The 22,802-nt window shown below is 43.1% G+C and overlaps 1 protein-coding gene across 5 annotated transcripts in view; it reads left to right on the top strand.

Moving 5' to 3' along the window:
- Positions 1-22,802, top strand: part of ESRRB (estrogen related receptor beta) — a 162,700-nt gene that overhangs the window by 91,341 nt on the left and 48,557 nt on the right. For all 5 annotated transcript variants that reach the window (XM_006015317.2, XM_025200567.1, XM_006015318.2 and 2 more), the window contains one exon: positions 20,262-20,671. In XM_006015317.2, coding sequence (XP_006015379.1) covers positions 20,262-20,671 — 410 coding nt within the window. The remainder of the gene's footprint in view (positions 1-20,261; positions 20,672-22,802) is intronic.

Genomic DNA, 22,802 nt, shown 5'->3' with positions numbered 1-22,802 from the left:
GAGCGTCCTGTAGAGAAGAATTGGACGGTAGATTCTCCTCAGTGCTGCAGAACGAACTGTTTTGAGAACAAGAAGTGGCAGAATAATCCAAATGCCATTTGTGTTCTACAGAAGGGTCTTATTAATGAATGTCTTATAAGAGGCCTCACCTCTGGATTGTGGTCACCTCTGTGCCTCTATTTGTGTGTGTTATTAGTGGGCTGTATTATTTGGCAGTTGATAAATTTCAGTTGCTTTTAGCCAAAAAAAAAAAAGAAAGGGACTGTATAAAAATAGGACTAGCTTAACAGATTCTGACGCCTGTCATGGGAATGGGGCTTGAAACTTTTGTAAACCTAACCTATGTCATGTGATTCGGACCAGAAAGATCTGTTTCTTACCCACATTTCTGTGCATCACACTCCTACTGCATCAGCCCCACAGCTGTCCATGATCACTCGTCTCTCTGCATCTCTTCGCAGCTGCATTCAGAACTTAAAAAGCTTTTTCCTCCGTCCAAAGCTGAAGTGCAGTATCCTATTTACAGTGTGTGTGCTGCTAAATCCCCAAATATCCAGGAGGAATATCCAGAAGGTGGACTGACTTACAGCTAACACCACTGGCCCATAATCTCACATTGATTTCCATTCCTTATTTCTCTCAATTTCTTCTCCTCCCTTCAAACCTCCTTGTGAGCACAGATCATCTGCTGAGTCGACCATCAGGATTGCCTATGTGAAAATATATGGCCATTTGAATGCTGGAGTGGACATAGGCCCCCTTGGAGATATCCTGTTGGCAAAATGTCTGTCAGTCTCATGTTGTAAATGTAATTGTGGTCCTGCTTATTCCCATCCTGCCTCCATCCTACACATGCTTTTCTTTCTGCCCACGTCTGTCCCCCTTCAGCCCAGGACTGTCCGTCCGTCTCCCTCTCCTTCTCCACATCTAATGGAGGGCGGTAATCCCGTTAGGTGCTTGCAGCAGGCACAGCCGGGTTTGCTCAGAGCGCCTGTGCCAGGTCGAGTGTCATTGCCAGCAGCGCTCTTGGCGGGATGAAGGTTGCATTAGTGAACAGTAATTGAAATGCAAAATAACATTTTGATCGAGCGAGCAGGCTGTTTATTTATCAGATCAATAGCCAAAATGCCCCATCTGGAGAAGTCAGCGTGATAATAAGTGATAGCATTCCAAGGGCAAATGGAACGCACGCAGCAGGGAGGACACACCGTCAGGGTGGGCTGGGCTGTAGGTATCTCTGAAACACCCTCCATTCTGAGTCCCCTTCCCCACAGAGGGCAGCCCCCCTCCACGAAGAGCTGTGCTTTCTTTTCTGCCCCTCAGGAAAGAGAATGTTGTCTCTTCAGACCATCAGATCTGAAACAGCACAGACATTTGTCAAACCACAGGAGATAGTCTCCCTTTCACGTCCCAGTGGAGATGGGGCTCTGATGCTGGATGCAGCTCGCAAGCATTGTTGCCCTGTTCAGCAGAGGCTTTCTTTTTTGGCTTAGTTCATTTTTGTCTGACTATGAAGCTCTGTGTGCAATTATGGTGCTATGTAGATGTTAAACTGGAGCTGAGCATGTGTAAGAAACCCATCACTATGGGTTTCCCTATTTAGTGAGAGCAGGAGACATGTAGGGATGTGTGAGGGAGATGTACTGTATGTTTGTGTGTACCATAAACCTGCATTATATATGTGTAATATGTATAATTTTAGCAGCCTGAATTAGGGGTGCTGAGTTCATTGCATGTTCCTAACTTTAATTTAATATTCACAGTGCTTCGGTATGTTCTAGTTAGACACATGCACATCAGTATAGAATGTGACTTGTTTCAGGTTATTTTCTACATTGCAGTCTCTTATTTGGATGAACTCAGGTCAAGTTTACGTTTGTTTCATAGAGCTGCCAAATGTCAGAAACAATGGAAATTTGGGCATGTTTTCCTATGTCCTGATATATGGAAGCTTCATTTGAGCCGCCTTCTCCCATGTATCCTAAATAAAGCCCATTTCAAACACAAGAAAAGACATAGTCTTTCAATTCCGTCCCAGACTTAGGTAGTCTATATTGGCTATCTAAGCAGAAGTAAAGCTCCTTCTCTGTGGGTTACCAACTACATGTCTGTCTGTGTTACTGTATCTGTCTCTTGGCTTCTTTTTGTTCGTTAGCAGGAACATTTATAAAGGGGAGAAGGAAATGAAATTGCCATTGAAGTTGATGCGAGTTTGCTGCATTTCCCTCATATCCCTAAGGAATAATACAAGGGAAAGGGAGAAATTCCAGGGATGAGACAGGATTTAATCTTAACTGAAAGGATTGTTTTGTTTGGTTGTTTTTTTACTGAGTTTATTTTTATGTCGCTTTTCTTTCTGCCCACCTCAGCTAGAACTTGCTAAAAACAATGGGGTAGTATTGGATATAACTAATATAAGATAATAAAAGAATTGTTCCTTCAAACCCTTGCCTCAATGTACCTGAGACTTGACTGCAGAACCCCTTACTGTTCCAGCCCTGGGTGCTACACAGCTGCATGAACAAACCTCAGCCGTGACCCTACAATACCATTCCATTTCTGGATTCCACACTATGTACTGATATGGACACAGATGTATAGATGTAGATAGCTACATAGGCAGACAAGGTTCTTTGGGTGAATCTGGTATCTTTTAGACCAATTTAAATGGCTGGAAAACAATTATTAAGCAAGCTTTCGTGTTCAAAAACCCTTCATCAGGCTAAGGAAGTTTCTGCAGTTGGTGTGTGCTCTTCCTGGATGGAATGAAAAATAAAGAAGTCAGAGGCATACAGGATATGTTGGTTTTCCAAGTTGATGTTTCTGCTCTTTGTAATCTTAGTTCTACTAGTCCTGGGGTGGTTTGTATTTTAGGGGCCTGGAATATTTCAGATTGACCCTGTTTCAGAGTTTTTACTCAAGATTCTGTAGAGCAGCTCATTGCCACTGACCCTCTCTGTCTGAAATAAGAGAGGTAGTTAGTCATGTTAATGTAGTCAGGCAGAAGGCAGGGTAGGGTGGCACCATACTATGGGTACCTATACACATGCAGAGGGGTTGCTCCGACATGCTGTAATTACAACGCTTCAGAGTCTGCTGAAGCATAGTAATTTCTATGCTCCAGCAGACTCCAACGTCACATGTATTAGCATCCCCATGCGGAAAACTTTCAAAATACCCACTTCTGTCCGTGGCCTTTGTTTCCTCCTTTAAGCACTTACAACCTCCGAGAGAAACCTCTACTACTTTTATGGGTATGCAGAGGAGAGAGTGTGAGGTCTCATTATAAATTGCCTAATCAAAAAACAGTTTATTATTATCTGGAGCTCTGTGTTAGCTCTCTTACCTGCCTGACCCAAGAGATGAGCTGAGGCAGACCCTGGGTAGGGTGAAAACTTCTTTGTCAGTATGAGGGAGAAGTGAGGGGAGGCTGGAAAATAAAGAATGGTATGGCTTTAAAATTAAGGTTCAAAGCCCAGGCCAGAATTGTAGTCAAGTTCTAATGCTACTTTGTAAAATGTGTTTTAAGTGCAGTGCTAAATACTGACCAAAGCTTTTTAAAACTTGAACAAAACTGAACTGAAAATCTTAGCGATATATGGCTAAAAATACTCCCAGATGTTACAGAGGTGTTTGGTACACGTAAGCAAATTAGTTGTAATAGGGATTGGTAAATACAGTGGGTGAAAATATTTTGCATTCACTTAACTCCTTTTTAATTTCTCTCCATTAATCAGGTAGAGAGTGAGGCCTATGGCTGGCCAGTGCCTCACAAGTGTACTTCACCCAAGTCTGCCAGTGGAGCTCAGTCTTTATCTGGAGCTCCGTTCCCTTTATATATTAGTCCTAGATTCACAACGTATCTGTGCTGCTGTACTTTAGTCCTGCTCTGAAGCATTCCTTTTTCTTCCACCCCACACAACTCATTGGGATTTACTTAGTGCTGGATTATGACATGCTGAAGCCCTAAACTATGTCCAGTTTAACAGGTCCCATATGATCAAAATAATCCACAGAACCCATGAAAATGGATTTTTATGTAATTTTAAGATGAATTATTGTTATTTCTGCACAAATTTATGAACTCAATATGAATAATAACTATGGAGCCATATATATATTTTTTTTTTATTGGTCATATTAGAATGAAAATATGCTGTTTTTTTCTTAGTTAGAGGCTCCTTGTATTGTGAGGCCCTAAGCTATAGTTTAAATAGCTTAAGCCTAAATCTGGCACTGAACTTACACTTCATTCATAGTACCCTTGCTACTATGATCCTTATTTCACATACTGTTCAGCCAAGAGCCTAAATGTTCTGTGGCATCCAGATCATGTCAAGCCTTGTGTCCAATCTCACACCATCACCCTACTTTTGCACCCTCTTAGCCTTATTAATGCTTCCAAGATGATTAGGGATAGAAAGGCCTGATGGAAAAGCACTAATTACTCATCATTATTTTCCATGCTGTAATTTGTGTGGGATGCACAGATTTCCAGGATCGGTCTGGTTTTGACTGATCTTTCTAATGATGAGCTCTTTAATTATAGATTTCTCCAAGAGCTTGGGGTGGCTTCTGGGACAGGTGGGCCTCCCCGGTGGGTACTGGAGGGAAGGAGACAGAGGTGATCTGCTACTCCTGCACTGGGTTTTGGGACATGGAATAAAGGAAAACTAAGAAAGAAAAGAAAAAGAAATAGAGTGACAGACCAACTGGTGAGAATCTTGGGTGCAGTGATGTCAGGTTTCCAGCTCTGAATAAACCAGAATCCAGTTTTCTCTGACATATACTTAGTTACTATACTAGTGGCTTTTTATCTTTGTTTCTGGTTTGACATGCCAGAATTCTTTGTCGGTTCATTCCTGCTTCATTCATCATGACTCCCTCCCCAAATACCTCATGCACTCCAGTAATTCCTCTCTCACTCTCCTAATATCAACTCTCTGTATTGTAGGGCCAGTTGAGGGCAGATGCTTTCCATGGAAATCGGAAAGTGAATCTATGCCAGAAGGAGGTACAAGGAGGCTGGGCTAGACTGCATAATTGAGAAGTAGAGATTTTCTTATTAATCGTTTTCAGATGACTCAAAAGAGAATGAAGGATGCCAGTGCTGAGAGAGCAGAGTGGGTCGCTAAAATGATAGGTGCCTTAGGTTGCTTTTCTTTGCCCTTGGGAGAAGCTGGAGCTGAATTCTGTATTTGAAGTGGTGTCTGAAGCAGTCTATTCTACCTAGGTCATTTCAAGACTTGCCTTTCTGTATCATCTGAAGGAGATTAAGAAGGTGAAGTTTTTTTTCTGCAAATACTGCAAAAGGAAAAGAGATCCCAAGTTGCAGGACACAGAAGAGCTGAAGGGTGGCTTAGAACTTTAGCAGGGGACAGATTTGCAGATGTAGAACTGGTAGGAGAAAGTGTAGTCAGACTGGAGATGTGAAAAGTAGAATGCTAGGTAAGAACTTGGGGATAAATGATAATTGGTGGGTCAGTCCTTATTTTCATGTTTGTTAAGATTTTACCAGCAGCTCTTTGTTAAAAACATTAGTCCAAATGATAAAGCAATTCACTTTGGAGGAAATGCTTGCAGTGCATCAGAGGGCAAAGTACCATTGGAAGCTGACCTGTTAATGAGAGTGAACTGACGTGTCACTGCTCTGTATTAATTCCTTCTTCATTTGTGCAAGTCTTCTTACAGAGAAATTTTGAGGAGGAGAAGAATGGAGGCTAGCAGGGCATCCATAACATCTCTGTACATCCATAACAAGAAGTATTTTCATTTTAAAGCCAGCACATGGGGGCAACTTTTATCATATGATCAGACCTGGCTTACAGGATTTCTATTGATGTGTAGCTGGGATTTAGTTACACAATGGCTCAAAGGGATAAAATGTTTCCTGGGCTTCAGACAAGTGCAAAAGCCTGAATTTGAGCATCTACCATCTCCCAAACTCGCAAGGGAGCCTGGATGTGAGCCTCCCCCACCCCTTCCATGAAACGAATCAATTTCTTCGATTTGTGTGGAAGAACTGGGTTTCAGCCAACATCCCACATCAATAGACCTAATATAACCCAGTTCTCCTCAGGCCACCAGTGGGACTGCCCCTTGGAGACAGGTCTTGAGACAGACTTCCCAGGCTGTGGAGCTTTTGGTTTCACTGGCTGGTTCGTTTGTTTACAGTTTCAATCTAACTCCTTCAGCTTCCTGACTCCTAAGTTTTCTCCCCCCCACCACAAGAAAATACAAAGCCAAAAATTACATGGGCAAGCTGGATGTAGTGTATTTGTACTAAAGAAACCAGATACAGATCATCAGCAAAGAAAGGAACAGCAGAAAAATATTGTGGGTTGCATTAGTAGTGTGTGGACATTTTATAACACAACTCAGATACTTTGCACTTTGTTACAGCCTAACGCTCTATCCAGATTTGTGAATCTGGGCCTCAAATTTCAGTTAGCTTGTGGCTGTGTATTGAAGTTGTGCAGTGCTTGATGGTTTTAAACCCCGATTCTGGGCAAATTCAGCACCCTTTAACTAAATGGGTTTTTTGAGCCCCAAATTGAAATTTACTTTTTGTGAATAAAAGAAAAAACTATACAAATAAAAATGTCCTTCAAGCTGAAAACACTGAGATTTGCTCTGCTCTAGAGAAGAAGTGCAAAAGACCTGTCAGAAACAGAAATGCAATCCAAAAGGAAGCGTTTCTGGGAAGCTAAGAAGAGCCCTTAGAAACAGCACCTATAATTTAGGCCAAAAAACAGCTTGAATTAATGTTGAGATTCTTGGACACTAAAGCACTATACACAAAATCCTATAGGTAAAAAAGAATCTAAATCCTACTTGTTGGAAAAGCAGGAACTTCATAGTCATGACCCCTTCCCTCCCTTCCGGCAGTGCTTTGTGCTGCCTGCTTATAAACCAGAAATCAGTTCTGCATAGCAGCAGGAAAGTAAGTTTTCCCTGCTCAGTGTGTATGAATCCCAACAGGATGGTCTTGGAATGAGTTAACTCACATGGTCTGTGGCAGGTTCAGCAAGGTAAGGTGTCAAGGGCAGTTCTTGGTGTCCTTGGGGTACAGACTTTATCCTAAAAAGGGACACCAACTTTATCAGGAGATGGTGTTGTGATAATGACATTCTCCATCCTGGTGGAGCAGCATGCAGGTCTCAGACTGACTAGGTAGCTGATCATGAATGACTTTAGGTGCATCTTCCCTTTAAGTGACAACATGTTCCTTGTTGACAGATCCTGAGTGAATGGAGACTAGGTTTGCTGCCAGAAGCTACATTTCATCATGTGTTTGGACCCCTGAAATGCTCTATAGCCATGCCCTGACAGAAGTACACAGCTGCAGGTGCTTTAAAAGTGCCTGATAATGCAACAATCTGAACCCTCATTACATGAGGATTCAGAGGAAGGCGCTTCAAAGTGGAGTGCCTTCATCAACTTCTGTCAGTACATGCTGGGAGCAGGGCTGGGCTGCATCAACCCACCCCATCCCTGGTGCTGTGTTCAGGATGGGAGGGGGAGAAGGGAGGGGAGGGAGTTCTCTCTGGGGTTTGCCCGGCCTGTGCTGGAGGGTGGGCCAGGTGGATCGGAGCCTACCTGAAGGGAGGGAGCTCTAATTCACCCACCCCACCCTCCAGCGCAGGCTGGGCAAACCCCAGATGGAGCTCTCTCCCCTCCCTTCCCATCCTGAAGATGCCACCTGAGCTGTGTGGGGGAGCTAGACAAGAAAGGTTGCAGCCACACAGCTGCTCCAAACTAGAGCTTGATCCTCCAGCCCCCTGGACCCAACAGTGAATGTCTGTTGGGTCAGGGGGATCTCTGTAACTCAACAGTTCCTGTGAAGTGCCGTGAGTTACAGTAGGCACAGCTGCACATCTGGGCTGTCCTTGGTGATGGAAGCTGCCAGACAGGGTTTGCTTAGATGAGAGCTCATCTTTTACCATACCGCTCCATGGCATGAGTCCTTTGTAAATGCAGACCAAAATACATTGGCTACTGTTGCATCCATGTGACATTTTCAACTCCTGTCTAATTTGCTGTTGGGTCTACCCCCCCACCTCCTCCCCAGTCCCTTGTTTTTTCTCAAGCATACTTATTTCTGGGGGTCAGTTTACATTTCCTTAATGTATTTACTGCAATTGTAGGGTGAAATCTCATTCTGAGTTGATTTTGTGCTCATGTTTTCAATCCCTTTAACTCCCCTTGGATTATTTCCTTATCCTCAAAAATCTTTGCATCTCCTTCCAGACTAGCATCATCTACAAATTTCATTAGCTTTTTTTTTTTTTTTAACCTCTGTTATATTCTACTAAAGTGGCTTTGAAGGACAGTCAAAACATCCAAACTTATCACTGTACATAAACTAAGATTATTACCCAATAATTGTTTTTTGCCTCCTTTTAAGGTAGAGGAAAAATATTCCCTCTTTGCATATCTCAAATATACCACTGCAGACTTGTTTAATCAGTAGTGCTTGTGGGAATTAAAATTTCTTCAGCTTTTCCTGGTTGAGCATTAAAATGTGTTGTTGAAAATGCCATTTGTGTCACAAACTGGTATTTTGAGGCAATTAGAAATATAATGGAGGCCTCGTAGATATTTGCCAGCAGAGCTTGTAACAAACCATGAAACCCCCTTTTTGAGCTTCTAGTACTAATGTGGTAAGTTCTACCAGCACAACCATAGGACACCTAGAAGTTTCAAGTTGTGCTGACATGTTCCCTGCAGGGGGTTTAAATGGTATGGTAGAATGATTAAAAGCATCAAGATTTCATGCAGTTTGGAATCTAGATTCTCCAGTAAGAGCTACCAGAAAGTCCCCTTTGGACTCTTTGGAACGCTCTGAGTATCCAGAAGAGAAGACTTTGCAAGTAGATAATAACACTGATGCCCATTGCCCACCTGAGAAGGACCAGAGAGAATGTATGTTCAACAACTTCTCTTCCTTCTCTCCTGAATATTTGCTGTTGCTCAGGGGGAAATTGTTTAGTGTGTGTCCATTTTAACCATACTTTGCCTCTTAGAAATCCCAACAACAGTGAGTGCGTTTGTACATAATTTAGGCACAAGACACTAGTGCCAGGTCTGGCCCATAAAGGGCATAACCTCCAATAACCTTGCTTGCTTTGACTGCAGGAAATTTATAGTCTGGTGCCATGATGAAATACTCCTGTCCCCAGTTGAAGGCACCCATCAGCATTGGTTACCTTTGCCTCTGATTTCCCACTCCTTTGACATAAAGTGTTCCTGGAAGGAGCAACAGGGCAAGGTTCTTGGCATTGCTCCCACTGTTTTTGGCTGCTAAGGTGTCATAAAGTGACTAGCTTCTCTCTGTATATATCCAGCAGAGAATCTCTTTGGTGGAAGGGACCCCCTTTCTGGCATAAAATCAGCTCTTGTACCGCTGCTGTACTCCAATGTAAAGGATTGTGCTGAGAGAGGATGGATTCTTTGGTACGAATAAGAGCACTGCTGGAGGTTAGCAGACATCGGCTTCCTATAGCCAGAACTCTGGGACTCAGCAGCAATGTGCGTGAAGAAGAGGAAGGTAGCAAAAATGAGGATTTTCTACAGAAGACATCACTAGTAACATGCTGTAGAAATAGGCATAGGAGGTTTATCTAAACATGTCCAACTTTGTCCTGTTCTTTATTATTTTTGTATTAGAAAATTTAATTAAGGCATGTTACAAGACAGTGTTTCCTACCTTATTTTTATAAAGACAATCTTTTTCCTTTCTCTAGTGCTGTTATTTCAGTGGCTCTTCCAGCACTTAATATTTCTGATGTTCCTAGGAGCATGTTGAGCCATAGGCAGCCCAGCCATTGCATAGAAAAGAGGAAGGATGAAAGGCAGAAGAGAAGCTAATAAAGAGCTGAAAAAGCTTGCAAGTGCCATCCCATTAACCTAAGTCACCTAGGAAGATAATACAACAACTATTAATGAGTAAAATCCGCAAGTGTCTAGAGCCAAATTCTGTTTTTGTCTGCTGCCATGCTCCTCTGTCTGAAATCAATGGGATTTATAAATCTGTGTCTAAGGGCAGGATTGGGCACATTAAGGGTAACAACATCACAAGCAATAAACAGCAATAGGTTTATGAAAGGAGAGAGCAGCAGACAATAGCCTTTCTTGATACAATTAGATAATTAATGGGCAAAGGATATGCAGTAGATAGACTCTCTGAACTGTATTCAGGCTTTTGACATAGATCCATGCAAGATCTTATTAGGGAAATTAGATCAAATTGTTTTGGATACAAATCCTGTGAAATGGATCGCAGAGTAGCTGACAGTGTGTAAACAGAGGGGCAAGAGAGGTTCTTTATCCCTCTGGGTGTGTGTGTGTGTCCAGGGGGTCAGCAGAAGGTCTGCCTTTTCTTTTAAATCTTCACAAATGACTTGAAGGAGCATGTAAAAAGTGCAGCTGTAATAATCACAGTAGTCTCCAAGCTGCAAATGTTAAAAATGGAGGAAAAAGAGTGGTGGGGAGGAGGGAGAGTTAGAGGAGTTTGGCAAGATGAGCAGAAATTAGTAAAGTGTGATTTAAAAAACCACCATGGGATGAGGAAAAATCCCCAAATGAGGTATTGTATTTAATGGGAGCAGTTATGATCAGAAAAAAACCGGGTGGGGATAGTGGTTATCAAATGACATTTGTGTGTGTATATATAGATATAGATATATATGATTGATATAGAAAAGAGAGAGTCCTGCTCCATATAGCTCTGGTGTGATAGTACTTGAGGATCTGCATGTATTTCTGGGCTTCTCACTATAAGAAAGACATAGGGAAACTGGAGAGAATCCAGAAAAGGGCAACAAAGATGCTAAAGGGATTAGAGGGAATGACCTATGATGAGGAAAGGTGAAAAGAATGAAATGTTTAGAACCTCTAAGCCTGTTACATGGGCACAGAAATAGTAACGGAGCTTCCTGTGCCAGCTCAGAGGAGAATTGGATCAGGTCTCTTGCCTTTTATATTCCTAATAAGGTAACTAGAGCCAAGCAAAATGGCTCCTGTTCACGTCAAACTTTTTGTAGGAAAGATAGAAGTGTTTGGCTGTTGTTTGGCTCAAAATGTTGCTCAGGTGGGCTGTTTCCAATTTTTACCTCACTTTGTGCATTTTGCTGTCGCTGTCTTGGGTCCATTTAAAAACAACCGCAAATGGTACCACTCAAAGACAGTTCTTTATCAGGTGTTTTCATGGAACCTGTGGAAAGTTTCTCATAACCTGTTGAAATTGTGTAAAGTTATTCTCATAAATAAATTGGAGAAACATGGACTGGATAAAACCACTACAAGTAAATAACTGGCTTAATACTAATAGCAGAATGGCAGGAGGATTCGAGTGGAGTTCCACAGGGTCTGTCCTGGGCCCAATGCTCTTCTATGCATTTATTAACAATTTGGATACTGGCATAGAAAGTTTCTTGAGAAAGTTTGCAGATGACATGAAACTGGGAAGCATTGCGAACATACTGGAGTATTTGAGAGCAACCCAGAAGGATCTTGACAGATTGGAAAATTGGGTTATTGCTAACAGGCTGAAGGTCAATGCAGAAAAATGCAAGATGCTATACCTTGGGAGGAATAATCAAAAACACAAATACAAACTGGGCGACACCTGGCTGGATGGCAGCTGCATGGAAAAGGACTTGGGAGTCTTGGTAGATCAGACTCAATAGAAGGCTAGTTGAGGGAGCTAGGCATGTTCAGATTGTGGAAAAGCTGCTTAATGATAGTAGTTTTCAAATACTTGAAGGACTGCCATAAAGAAGAGGCAAAGCACCTTTCCTCTCTTGCTGTGGAGGGAAGTATGTGGACCAATGGTTTAAAGTTGCAGCAAAGTAAATTTAGATTGGCTATCCAGAAAAACTTCTTTATTTTTAGAACAGAGAGGCAGTGGAATAGACTGCCTAGGGAAGTTGTAGACTCTCCATCACTGGAGTTTTTCCAAGAAGAGGTTGGACCAGTTGCTCCCTGCGCTCTCCCCCCCACTTTTTTCTGTTCTGTGTCATGGTGTTTTTAAGCTTCCCCAGAGGCATTTGGTGTAGGCTACAGCTAAGGCTGGGGACTGCAACTGAGGTGTGCCAATTCTCATCCTAGGAGCAAAGCCAGAGGTTCTAGGCTAGAGGGTCCCCACTGCTCATGGTCAGACTGATCACCATATTTGGGGTCAGGAAAGAATTTTACCTCCTGCTTAGATTGGTATGGACTTTGGGGTTTCTTGCCTTCTTCTGTAGTGAGGGGTGTGGCCCTCTACCTGGGACCTCTTGAGCATATATTTACAACATCTTATAGAAGCAGGACATTGGCTGCTGTGATTCCCCTGCTTCACCTATGGCAGGTTAGGGTGTAGGTCTTTGTTGTGTCAGGGTTGAGGCTAGTCTTATGTAGAGTTTAGATTATGGTTGTATGGGTTGGTTTGGATAGGGACGGTCCTGCCTCAGGCAGGGGTTGGACTAGACCTCTGGAGTCCCAGCTTTACTTCTCTATGACTCTGTGACTCTCTCTATGACTCTGAGTTCAACTTTGTCAAGCTTTTCTCAGTGTGCAGAGTTTCTGGGAGCCCCAGCACTGTGCTAACACTGGGAGGTGGTGGGTTGTGCAAATTGTGACAAAGCATATAAAATAAAAATAGAGGTCCAACAATGAGCCATGGTATTCTGACTGCCAGTTCGATTTCTTGTTGAGACATGGAGCCTTTTACCTTTTGATCACCAATCCAGATCTGGCCTGCCCAGTAAGTCTTAGTCACTATTTATCACATTCTGTTGGCAACTCACTGACCCATGAGAAAAGGCTTGGGGAGACCCCAGTCTACATTCTAAGGAACTGGTGACAGCATCTGAAAAACCACTAGTACAGGGATCTGTATATGGCATTCAGTTAGAGGACTGAACCATGCCATGGAGACAGAACTCCTCTCTTGCTCCTCTAGGTCAGAACCAGGCACATCAACAGGAGAATAAGAGGAAAGCCCAACCTTCTGCTCTTCGTGCCCAGCCTGTTCTAGCTCCAGTGTTCTGGGCTGTCAGTCCTATACCAAATCCACTATTCAAAATATTAAAAAAAAAATAAAAAAAGCTCAAGTGTTGAGAGCCATGGCTTCTTTTCCATTCTGGCTTGTGCCAGGCCAAGAGATGGGTTTACCTCAGTGAAACTTGGTTACAAACCATTTTTGACAAAGGAAACCTCGATATGGAAATAAAATGGAAGGCATTTCCTGAAATGTTCCTGAATCTCAGCCAGAGAAGATGCAATGCATTTTCCTATATCATATCACTGTGGGGGAATTCACACTAGTTAATGCTCTTATAACTACCCCTAGCCATCACAGCGCTGTTCCTTCAAATAGAGTTGAGATTTATATAATTGGAAAAATGCTATTAGATTATGCATGGCAGCAAGCTGAGCATGGATCTTAAATGACACGTGGGATAGGCTCTTCCCAGGCTGTGACAGTACCAACTGAGAAACTTGGTGCAGTCTTTCTCAGTACACTATTGGTTTCTTCAGCCAATTTGAATTTCATTTCTGTTTGACCCAAATTGTCCCAGACCTTAAACTTACCCATTTTCAGTATCCTTTTCTCAAATCATATAATATAATCTGCCGCCTTCTGTTCCTCATCGAGTGTGTGATTTCTTGATTTCTCAAGGTAGAGACTGGGATTCTAATTCACCAGACTAAATTTGGAAATTCAGCTCAGATTCAAGTCAGATCTTTTTCATAATCCCCAGTGCAATCTTGCGGGGCTTGCCTTGAGGTACAGCATCAGTCCCTTTGTCTGTGGTGCTAAAGAATCCTATGGTTGGGAAGGACTTCAAGGGTCATTTAGTCTATTTCTCTGCCTGGACAATGTGCTTTTGTACAATGCGCTATTCATAAATCATCCAGGGTAGATACCTATCTGGCCTCCTTATGAAGACTGCCAGTGAAGTGAATTCCACAATTGCCCGAGGTAGCTTGTTGTGTTATCCTGCTGGTCTCACACTTAGGAATTTTCCCTGAGATTTGATCTAAATCTGCTTTGCTGTAGTTTAAATCTCATTACCTCATGTCCTGCTATTGGCGGCAAGGGAGGACACTTTCTCTCTGTCTTCTTCATGGCAGTTTTTCAAATACTGGAAAGTACTATCATATCTCCCTCTTAATCATACGTAGTTTCTTCAACTTTTCCTCATACAGCTTGCATTTCATCCCTTTATCCTTTTTTGCTTTCTTGTGGATCCCCTCCAGCACAGAGTAGGCAACTGTTGAGCCTCTGGGTCATGGTGCATGTGCGAGAGGTCTAGTCAGGTACTTGATGGATCTGCTTGAATGGAGTCTTGAGACCATCACACCAAAACTTTTCACATGTACACCTAGGTAAGATCCTTATAATGCAGTGCAGAAAAATAGCCACAACACTGCAGCTGGTGTCTTACTAGTATTGAATGGAGTGGTATTGTCACCTCCTGTCTTTCGTATACAATGCTTTTGGTAATACAACCCAGCAGTACAGTTGCTTTTTTTTGTGACAGCATCACAATGCTCTGATATTGAGTTTCATTCTACCAGATCCTTCTCAGTAGTACTGCTGCCTAGCCAGCTATTCTGCATTCTGTATTTTACGTACTAGAGTTTTCTTCATTTGTAGCATTTTACATTTGTCTTTGTCGAATTTCCTTTTGTTGTCTATACCTCAGTTCTTTAATTTATCAAGATCTTTTTGAATTATAATCCTATCTTTCAAATGGTTTACAGTCCCCTTCCCATTTTTGTCATCTTCATTTTTGCTTGGTTTACTCTCTATCCATGTATCCAAGGGCCCAGAACAGACCCTTGTAGAACCCCACTTGAGACATCCTGCCAGTCTGATATCAATCCATTCCTAGGTACTCTGCTTGCTGTTATCCAACCAATTGTGTATCCCCCCACCTCCTCATAGTAATTCTGTCTGGTCCACATTTCTCCAGTTTACTTCTCAGAATGGTGTGTGAGGCTATCAAAACGCATACTGAAGTCCAGATATGTTATGTCCACCACATTCCCCTTACCTACCTCACTGAGTTACTCTGTCAAAGAAGGAAATCAACTTAGTTTGGCCATGATTTGTTCTTAGCTCTACCATTACTGAAGCCAAACACACCAGTCTATAATTACCTGGAATCTCTCTTTCCCCCCTGCTAAAATTGGGCACTGTATTAGCCCTTCTTCAGTTCTCTGTGACCTTGCTTGTCATTTTTTACTTTGCTGACACTGCCAGCAGCTCTAAGACTTCTCCAGCTAACTTCTTCAGCACTGTGGGCTGAATTCAGTCAGGCCTTGTGGACTAAAATTCATTCAAATTTGTCAAAAATTCTCTGACATACTCTTTACTTATTATTATCTGCCAGCCTTCCCTCTCTTTGTTTATATTAATAACATTAGTTGTGTGCTCACAGGTTGTGGATTTTCTTTTTTGTATGAAGACTGAAGCAAAGCAGATGTTGAGCAGCTGTACCATCTATTAATCTGTTGAGAATAACACACTTCCTTTGAGCAGCAGGGCCATAGTTTCTCTGGCTTTTCTTTTCTATCTGATTATATTTGTAAAATCCCTTCTTATGTTTCTTAACATCTCGTGCCTTAAAAATGCACCCATATTTTCTTCTTTGCTTTCCTGATTTTGTTTGTCCAGACTTCACTCTTTACCTAACCTAATTGATATCTCCCCTTTATTGTGCTTTTCTCATTTCTTCCTTTCCTTAGAATCATGGATTCTATCAAACTGTGATCACTTTTTCCTAAATTTCTGACCACCTTCATATTCAAAACCAGCTCATCCCTTCTGATGGATTCAGGCTTAAATTTGTGACTGAATTGTTTCCTCAACTTGCTAAAGCAGGAGATTGTCCTCTGACCATCTCAAGAACTTGCCACCACCTTGCCTTATCTTTATAATTTGTTTTGTTTTTTTTCTTTCACCCATCAGTTCCTTGCTATAGTAAATGGCAGCTGACATGGTTTTGTTTGAGTGTTGTCTTCTGTTATGACCCAACCATGATATTAAAGTGGTAACTGTTATTGTGTCAACTGGTCTTGAGATCAGTGATGGGGAGTGAAGCCAGCAGAGTTCAAGAATGCAGCCACCATGGCAGAGATGAGGCAATGGAGGCTTAAGGTATCTCCCAGCATACAGAGTAGTATTCTAATCCAAGCTAGTAAGGAAACTTTTGACGCTGAGAATTGTAGTCTCCTTAGCTGCATAAAAGATGAATGCAGCTTCAGTCAGCTACATTTTTTGCAAGATGCTGTGCCCTGTAGTCCACTGTAGCCTTTTTCTGGGCAGAGCTTAGATGAACAGGTACTCTTTAGATCTGTCTCTGAGAAGGACTGATGGATGGACTAATGGATGGCTGTGTTCCTCTTTAGTATCACTGGTACAGAGAAGTCCAAGAGTGAGAGCTTCCAACTCCCACTATCATGGTCAGCAGTTTCTCTAGGTAGCAGAGTTGTTAGGCAGCTCTACTTCAGGTGGAACAAGTAGGAGTTCAGACATGCTGGCCTAAATAGAGAATATAGGAAGGAAAATTAGGAGTCTTGGTTAGAACAAAGTTGTTGTTATTGTAGTCTTGAGACCACAAGATTTCTTGGGTACAATATCATGAAACTGCTGCATATGTGCACACATGTAGACCAATACACAATCACAGCACTCATGTATAGGAATAAATAACAGCCCAGCCATCTATAGACATTTGTGCTTTAATCTTGATACACAACAAAAGCTCTATCTTGTTCTTTGTCATGGCTTTACCTCTCTGGTGGCCGGATGTTGCTATGTATACATTTATCAGGTAAATGGATTGAAATTAGAATTAGAAATGCAATGATAAAATACCTAGATAGCCATGATATAGTAACCACAAACCAATAGAACTGCCTCAAAGGAAAATCATGTATCTCCAATCAAATAGAATTGTTTAAGCAGCGAAGAACCCCCTTGGTATCATTTATATGGCTTTTCTAAGGGTTTTGACAAATTCCCTCACAAGTGGGGAAACTCAGTAGTCATGGGATGAGAGGTTAAGTACTATTATAGATTTAAAAGTATCTAAGGCTAGGGACAGACATTCAAAAAGCCTGAGCCTGAATTGATTCAATCTTTGTAGGTTAGGGTGAGCCAGTTTGTAACTGTACAGACATGCCCTCTGGACTGAAGAAATGCAGGCACATGCGTGTAGTGGCTCAGGCTGAAAGTCAGGGGCAGGGCGGGGAGCACTACAGCAGCCCTCCCTTCCCTTCCACAGTCCTGAGCTGAGGGGGGGGCTGTGGCCAGGCCCTGACAGAATGCTCTGATTAGGGAGGGGTGTAAACCCCCACCCTGCCTGCACTGTCCCAGGCTTTTCACTGCTCAAGGGGCAGGAGTGTTGCCAGACCTGAGCCCCGGGCTAGCACTCTGAGGCAAAGGGCATGGTGTGCAGTGCATGCTTCTTCATACTATCTGCAGCAAACCTGACAGGTGAGGGAGTCAGCAGGGAGCTGATAACACGGCATTTATCAGCACATCAGCAAAGCAAAAGCCTCTCTCATTAGTTCAAGCTCTTCTTAAGCAGCTTTTTCCAAGGGAGGAATGGAGAGACATTACCAGCTGACCTGTTGATTCGCTCCAAAAAGCCCTAAGCGGACACTGTTCAGTCTGCCTGTCCCAGTGAAACTGGAGACACACACCAGACTCCTTTCAGCATTAGCTAGCATACCACATGCCTACAGTCTGTTGGGCTGGGATCTGTGCTATGGGAGATGGGAGGCAGGGGGGATCCCTGCTTGAGCAGTGAGGGGTGGGGGGGAAGCCAGGCAGACGCTGCTGTGCCTGTGGTCTCCACCAGAGCTCTGGATAGGGAGCAGAGGGGCAGGGCCAGGCCTGTTCTCTGCAGAGAGCAAAGCCCAGGCCTGCAAAGCATCTGGGATGCTGGGGGACTCTGGTTCAACTTAAACCGGGAAGGGGGCTGGAACAGACATTGCATAAACCAGTTTGACCCAAATCAGTTAAGTCTGATACTACATTCAACCAGGTTCATCTTAGACCAGTTTCAGCCTTTTTGAAACTGAATTATGTGCACTAAACCTCTGTTCTGTTTAAACCAGTTTCTGATCACTTAAACTGGTTTATGTATAATGTTTGTCCCTAGCCTAAGAGACTGAAAACAAAGGGCAGGGCTAGCCAGTCAATTTTCAATCTGACAAAGCAAAGTTAACAGTGCAGTGCTCCATGGATTCATATTGTGTTGTTAAATATATGTACTAATGATCTGGAAAGGGGGCAGGCAGTAAGGTAGCAAGCTTGCAGATGATACAAGGTTTTGTAGGTTACTCAGAACCAGAGAAGAATGAGGTACTTAAGAGGGTCCTAGCAGAGCTGGGTGAAAGGGTAGCACAATGGCAGAAACTATTGTTGGCAACTGTATGATACACATTGGAAAGCATAATTTTTGTCATGCATGTTGATGGGTTTTAAATTAACTGTAGAAAAAGACTTGAGGGGAATTCATGTGCAGCTTAGTGAAGTTCTTTGCTCCATAGGTAATAACAGTTAGAAGTGAAAAAAATAGAAAATATAGGAAGTGGGTTGAAAACTAACCCTGAAAAGGCTGTTATATTAGTGTTTACATTAATAGTGTCCCTTACCTAGAATAATGGGTGAGGTGCTTAGCTGGACAATTGATTTTCATGGAGTCATGCCAGGTTCCACTGCTGAGGATCTTGCCCACTGAGTTCAGTTCTGATCACCCGATTGAAAAATAGTACATAGTAGAGAGAGAGAGAGAGAGAGAGAAGAGTGTTAGGGATTACTGATGAGGCTGACAGCAATATCTTTTGTATGAAGATAGAAAAGAGAATGAGGCAATGAATTAGGTGAGCATGATAAAGGTGCACAGAATGATGACTGTTTTAGAGTTGGGTATATTGGGCATTCCAGTTTACCCTCTCATAACACAAATATAATGAGGGCATTCAATGAAATCATAAGGCTTCAAATGTAAAAGAATTTACATTTCTGATTTTACTGATTAAAAGAGTTTACTGATAAAAGAAAATACATTTTCACACAATGCCCAATAATCCGTGGAACTCATTGCCACAAGATATCATATCAGTTTAGCAGAGTTCAGGGAAGTTTTAGACATTTATCTGAATAATAAGCCTCTCTACAGATTTTTGGATAAGGTTTTTTGGTTTTAATACTCAGAGGTTTGTTTCTAGACATCAGAGGAGTAACAAGGCAGCTGGGCACCTGGGGCAGCTGCAGTGTATGGAGGCAGCAATGGCTTTTGGCTGCTGCTGTGCCACTGGCATAATTATGCAGCTGTGGCAGCCACTGCTGTTTTTCTACTTCTCCACCCCAGCCTGTAAGTTGGCCCCAGTCACCCCATCCTCCTTATGCTACTGCTAGACATAAGCCAATCTCTGACTGACAAATGAGAGAGAGAAGCTTTCACAATTGAGAAGGCACTCCAGAAATGCCCACTTCAGGGCTTCTTGTATTTTGCTTATACACCTAGACAGTGATACTAGTCAGTGTGAGAAATACGACACTGGGCCAAATGGCTATTCTAATGCATTCTTCTGTTAGTGAAAATTCCCTGTGAGAACTGGAGGAGACATGAGGGAGTCAAAGGAGTCATTTATAAATGATCATTTATCAGCTTCTGCAGCCTCTTCTCCAGAGGGGATAAGAACGTGTTTACAAAAAGAAAGAAATGAATACAATAATGCACACTTCTTATTGCAAGTGAATTTACAATCTGAGACGGTCCCTTCCTGCCCATTCCTAGGACAGGATGATGTGAACTCTGCTTGCTTGAAGCAGTGGTAGAGAATCCCAGACTGAGGGACCCTTTCACATGTCTAGCACCGCTGTAAATCTCCTCAGTGCAGAATCTCTAGTGTCTCCCATCCCCAAATGTTCTTAATTGCAATCAATTTTGCTCTACTTGTAATGATGGTGACCGTGCCTCTTCATTAGATTGTTTGCCACAATTTGTGCTGGTCTGAAAATTTCAAATGGGAAAGAACTATGCTGGGGATATCCAATGCCTTTGTTAACAAGAAACAGAATTGCAACCCCTAGCAAACCAGATTGATGTCCTTTAAGAAGTCAGGTTAGGTTGAACTGGACTGAGATGATTGCAACTGGATCAAAGGCAGGACTGGGTTGGACATAATGGTGACCATGCCCTGCCTGATATTTCTGCAAACTAACAAGTTCCTGTGCTCCCTTCCCGCAGGCTGCTTGGCAGGATGTCCACAGAGGAGCGGCACCTCTCCTCCAGCTGTGGATCTTTCATCAAGACTGAGCCCTCCAGCCCATCTTCTGGCATTGATGCCATCAGCCACCACAGCCCCAGTGGCTCCTCTGATGCCAGTGGTGGCTACGGCATCACCATGGGTGGCCACTCTAATGGCTTGGACTCACCACCCATGTTCAATGGTGCAGGGATGGGTGGAGGGTCCTGTCGCAAGCGCTATGACGACTGTGCCAGCGCCATTATGGAGGACTCTCCCACCAAGTGCGAGTACATGCTCAATGCCATCCCGAAGAGGCTGTGCCTGGTGTGTGGGGACATTGCTTCTGGATACCACTATGGAGTGGCTTCCTGCGAGGCATGCAAAGCCTTCTTCAAAAGAACAATCCAAGGTACAATGGGGTGGAAGGGGAGTATGAAAGAGTGAGGCAAGACATTTGCTCCAGAAGAGGCCACTTCTGGTAGCTGCAGATGCTGGCAAATACATTAGGAGATGCCTACACTCAGAATCATAGGAAATGAGGGTTGGGAGGGGCCTCAGGAGGTCATCTAGCCCAACCCCCTGCTCAAAACAGGACCATCCACAACTATATCATCCCAGCCAAGGCTTTGTCTAGCCAGGTCTTAAAAACCCCCAAGGCTGGAGATTTGAGCATCACTCTGGGTAACCTGTTCAAGTGCTTTATTCCCCTCCTAACAAAAGGGTAATAAAGTTTTTTCCTAATATTTCACCTAAACTTCTTTTGCTGCAAGTTGAGACTGTTGCTTCTTGTTCTGTCAGCTGCCACCACTGAGAACAGCCCAGCCTCATCCCCTTTGTAGCCACCCTTCACATAGTTGAAGGCTGCTATTAAATCCCCCCCTTGCCATCTTCTTCTTAAAAGCAGAAGGAGCCTAAGCCAGCAGGCCTCCTGCTTGTGGGTGCAGCTTTATAGCCAGAGAAGGCCTGCTGCTGCCAGTAGTTTTACTCACGTGAGAGGACATGATTGAGTTCTGACAGCAGAACTTTATAGCGTAGATAAGGCCTTAACTTCCACCCCCAGCAAAGCTCTGCCTGGCCCCATGGGAAAGAAACCTGGATGTGAACTAGACTGCTGTCCCCTTGCAGCTCTGGGAAGTTCCCAGCCTAGCAGGAGAATCATGACACATGGCAAAACTGCTTTGCTAAATGCTGCTGTAACGCATGTAATTCCCAGGAGCTCACCAGCTGTGCAGTGAAGAGCCAGAGCTCCCTGTTTCAGGAGGGGACCTTGACCTATTGCTATTAGGGGTGTTGGGAAAGGTGTGGGGGGCGGAGCTTTGCTGTCAAAGGGTCTTTGTTTAGCATAGACTTACCTGAAGAGCAGACTCTTTACTTGCAGAGGGCATCAGAATAGGGCAAGGGCCTGGTTAGTGATTTGAATTGGAGCAAAGCTTGAGGAAAAGAGGGAGTGTAACATAAACCCATCAATCCTAGTTTGTGCTAGTGAGTTTTAACTTTAGAAGCAAAGCAGGCCTCACTTAGATGCAGAACAGTAGCCAAGAACAGAGCCAAGCTTGTCTCTTTCCTTTTTGAACTGCACAACACCTAAAGATTTTAATCATCTAGTAGTTTTGGAAACTCAGGGCCAGATTCTGTTTCACCTGTTGGTAGATGGACTTAGGTGCCTAAGTGTGATTCTGTTTCACCCTGCTTCAGTCCCTGAAAAACAGTTAATACAAAAAGGAAGTGGGCCCTTCTTCTTGCTGTAGTTTTTTGTATCTCAATTTTAAGAGCAAGGTGGTGGTGTGTTACAAAAGTCTGCAAAAGTAGATATGTTCATGGATTTTCAAAACTTGAGTAGGATGGTACAGAATTGCACTTAGTACCTAAATTCACTTACTCAAGACTTCCTTTACTTCCATGAAATGAATCAAAGATACATGTGAGAAGGGCACTTATTATATTTCATTCATTGAAATACAGGTCACTTGCACCTGATTACATCCCATCTCTGCAGACACAACTAGAGGGAGCAACCTGTGAGGTGGCCTGTTTGTCTCATCACTAACACACTCTGTAGAAGTAAATATCCTGGCCTGCCCCAGAGAGACATATTGGTCAGTCTGTTGGGAATTTCTTCTCTCATTATAAGGTTAAGAGAGTACGTGCATCTGCTGGGCTTTCTATGCAGTATTTCCCAGGATTGGATCGGAACTTTTTACATCCATTCCTGACTGTCAGCACTGAGCCATGTTCTTCCAATTGATTCATTTGGTATGTCTGTTCTGAACAGTCAGATGTTAAAGGCAGGTGATGACTTAAGTCCTGAGCCCAGGGCACCAGGAGACACTTATACGGGAAGAAATTGAAAGGTTAACTTTCTAAGGGAGCAGCTCCAGAGAGCTTCCATAATAGAGAAGATAGGCTTGATCTGCTAAGCTTCCAGACAGGATGGAGAAAGGTGCAGCGAACTTGAGGAGTTTCAGGAGGAATTAGAGAGGAGGTGAGGAGGATGGAAAGTAATTTGATCCTGGAGAAGCCCATGAGAGATGCACAGCCTG

The sequence above is a fragment of the Alligator sinensis genome, unplaced genomic scaffold, assembly GCF_000455745.1.
Source record: "Alligator sinensis unplaced genomic scaffold, ASM45574v1 scaffold280_1, whole genome shotgun sequence".
In the NCBI taxonomy this organism is placed as follows: Eukaryota; Metazoa; Chordata; order Crocodylia; family Alligatoridae; genus Alligator; species Alligator sinensis.
The sequence above is the reverse complement of the archived record's forward strand: the minus strand, read 5'-3'. Positions and strand labels throughout refer to the sequence as shown.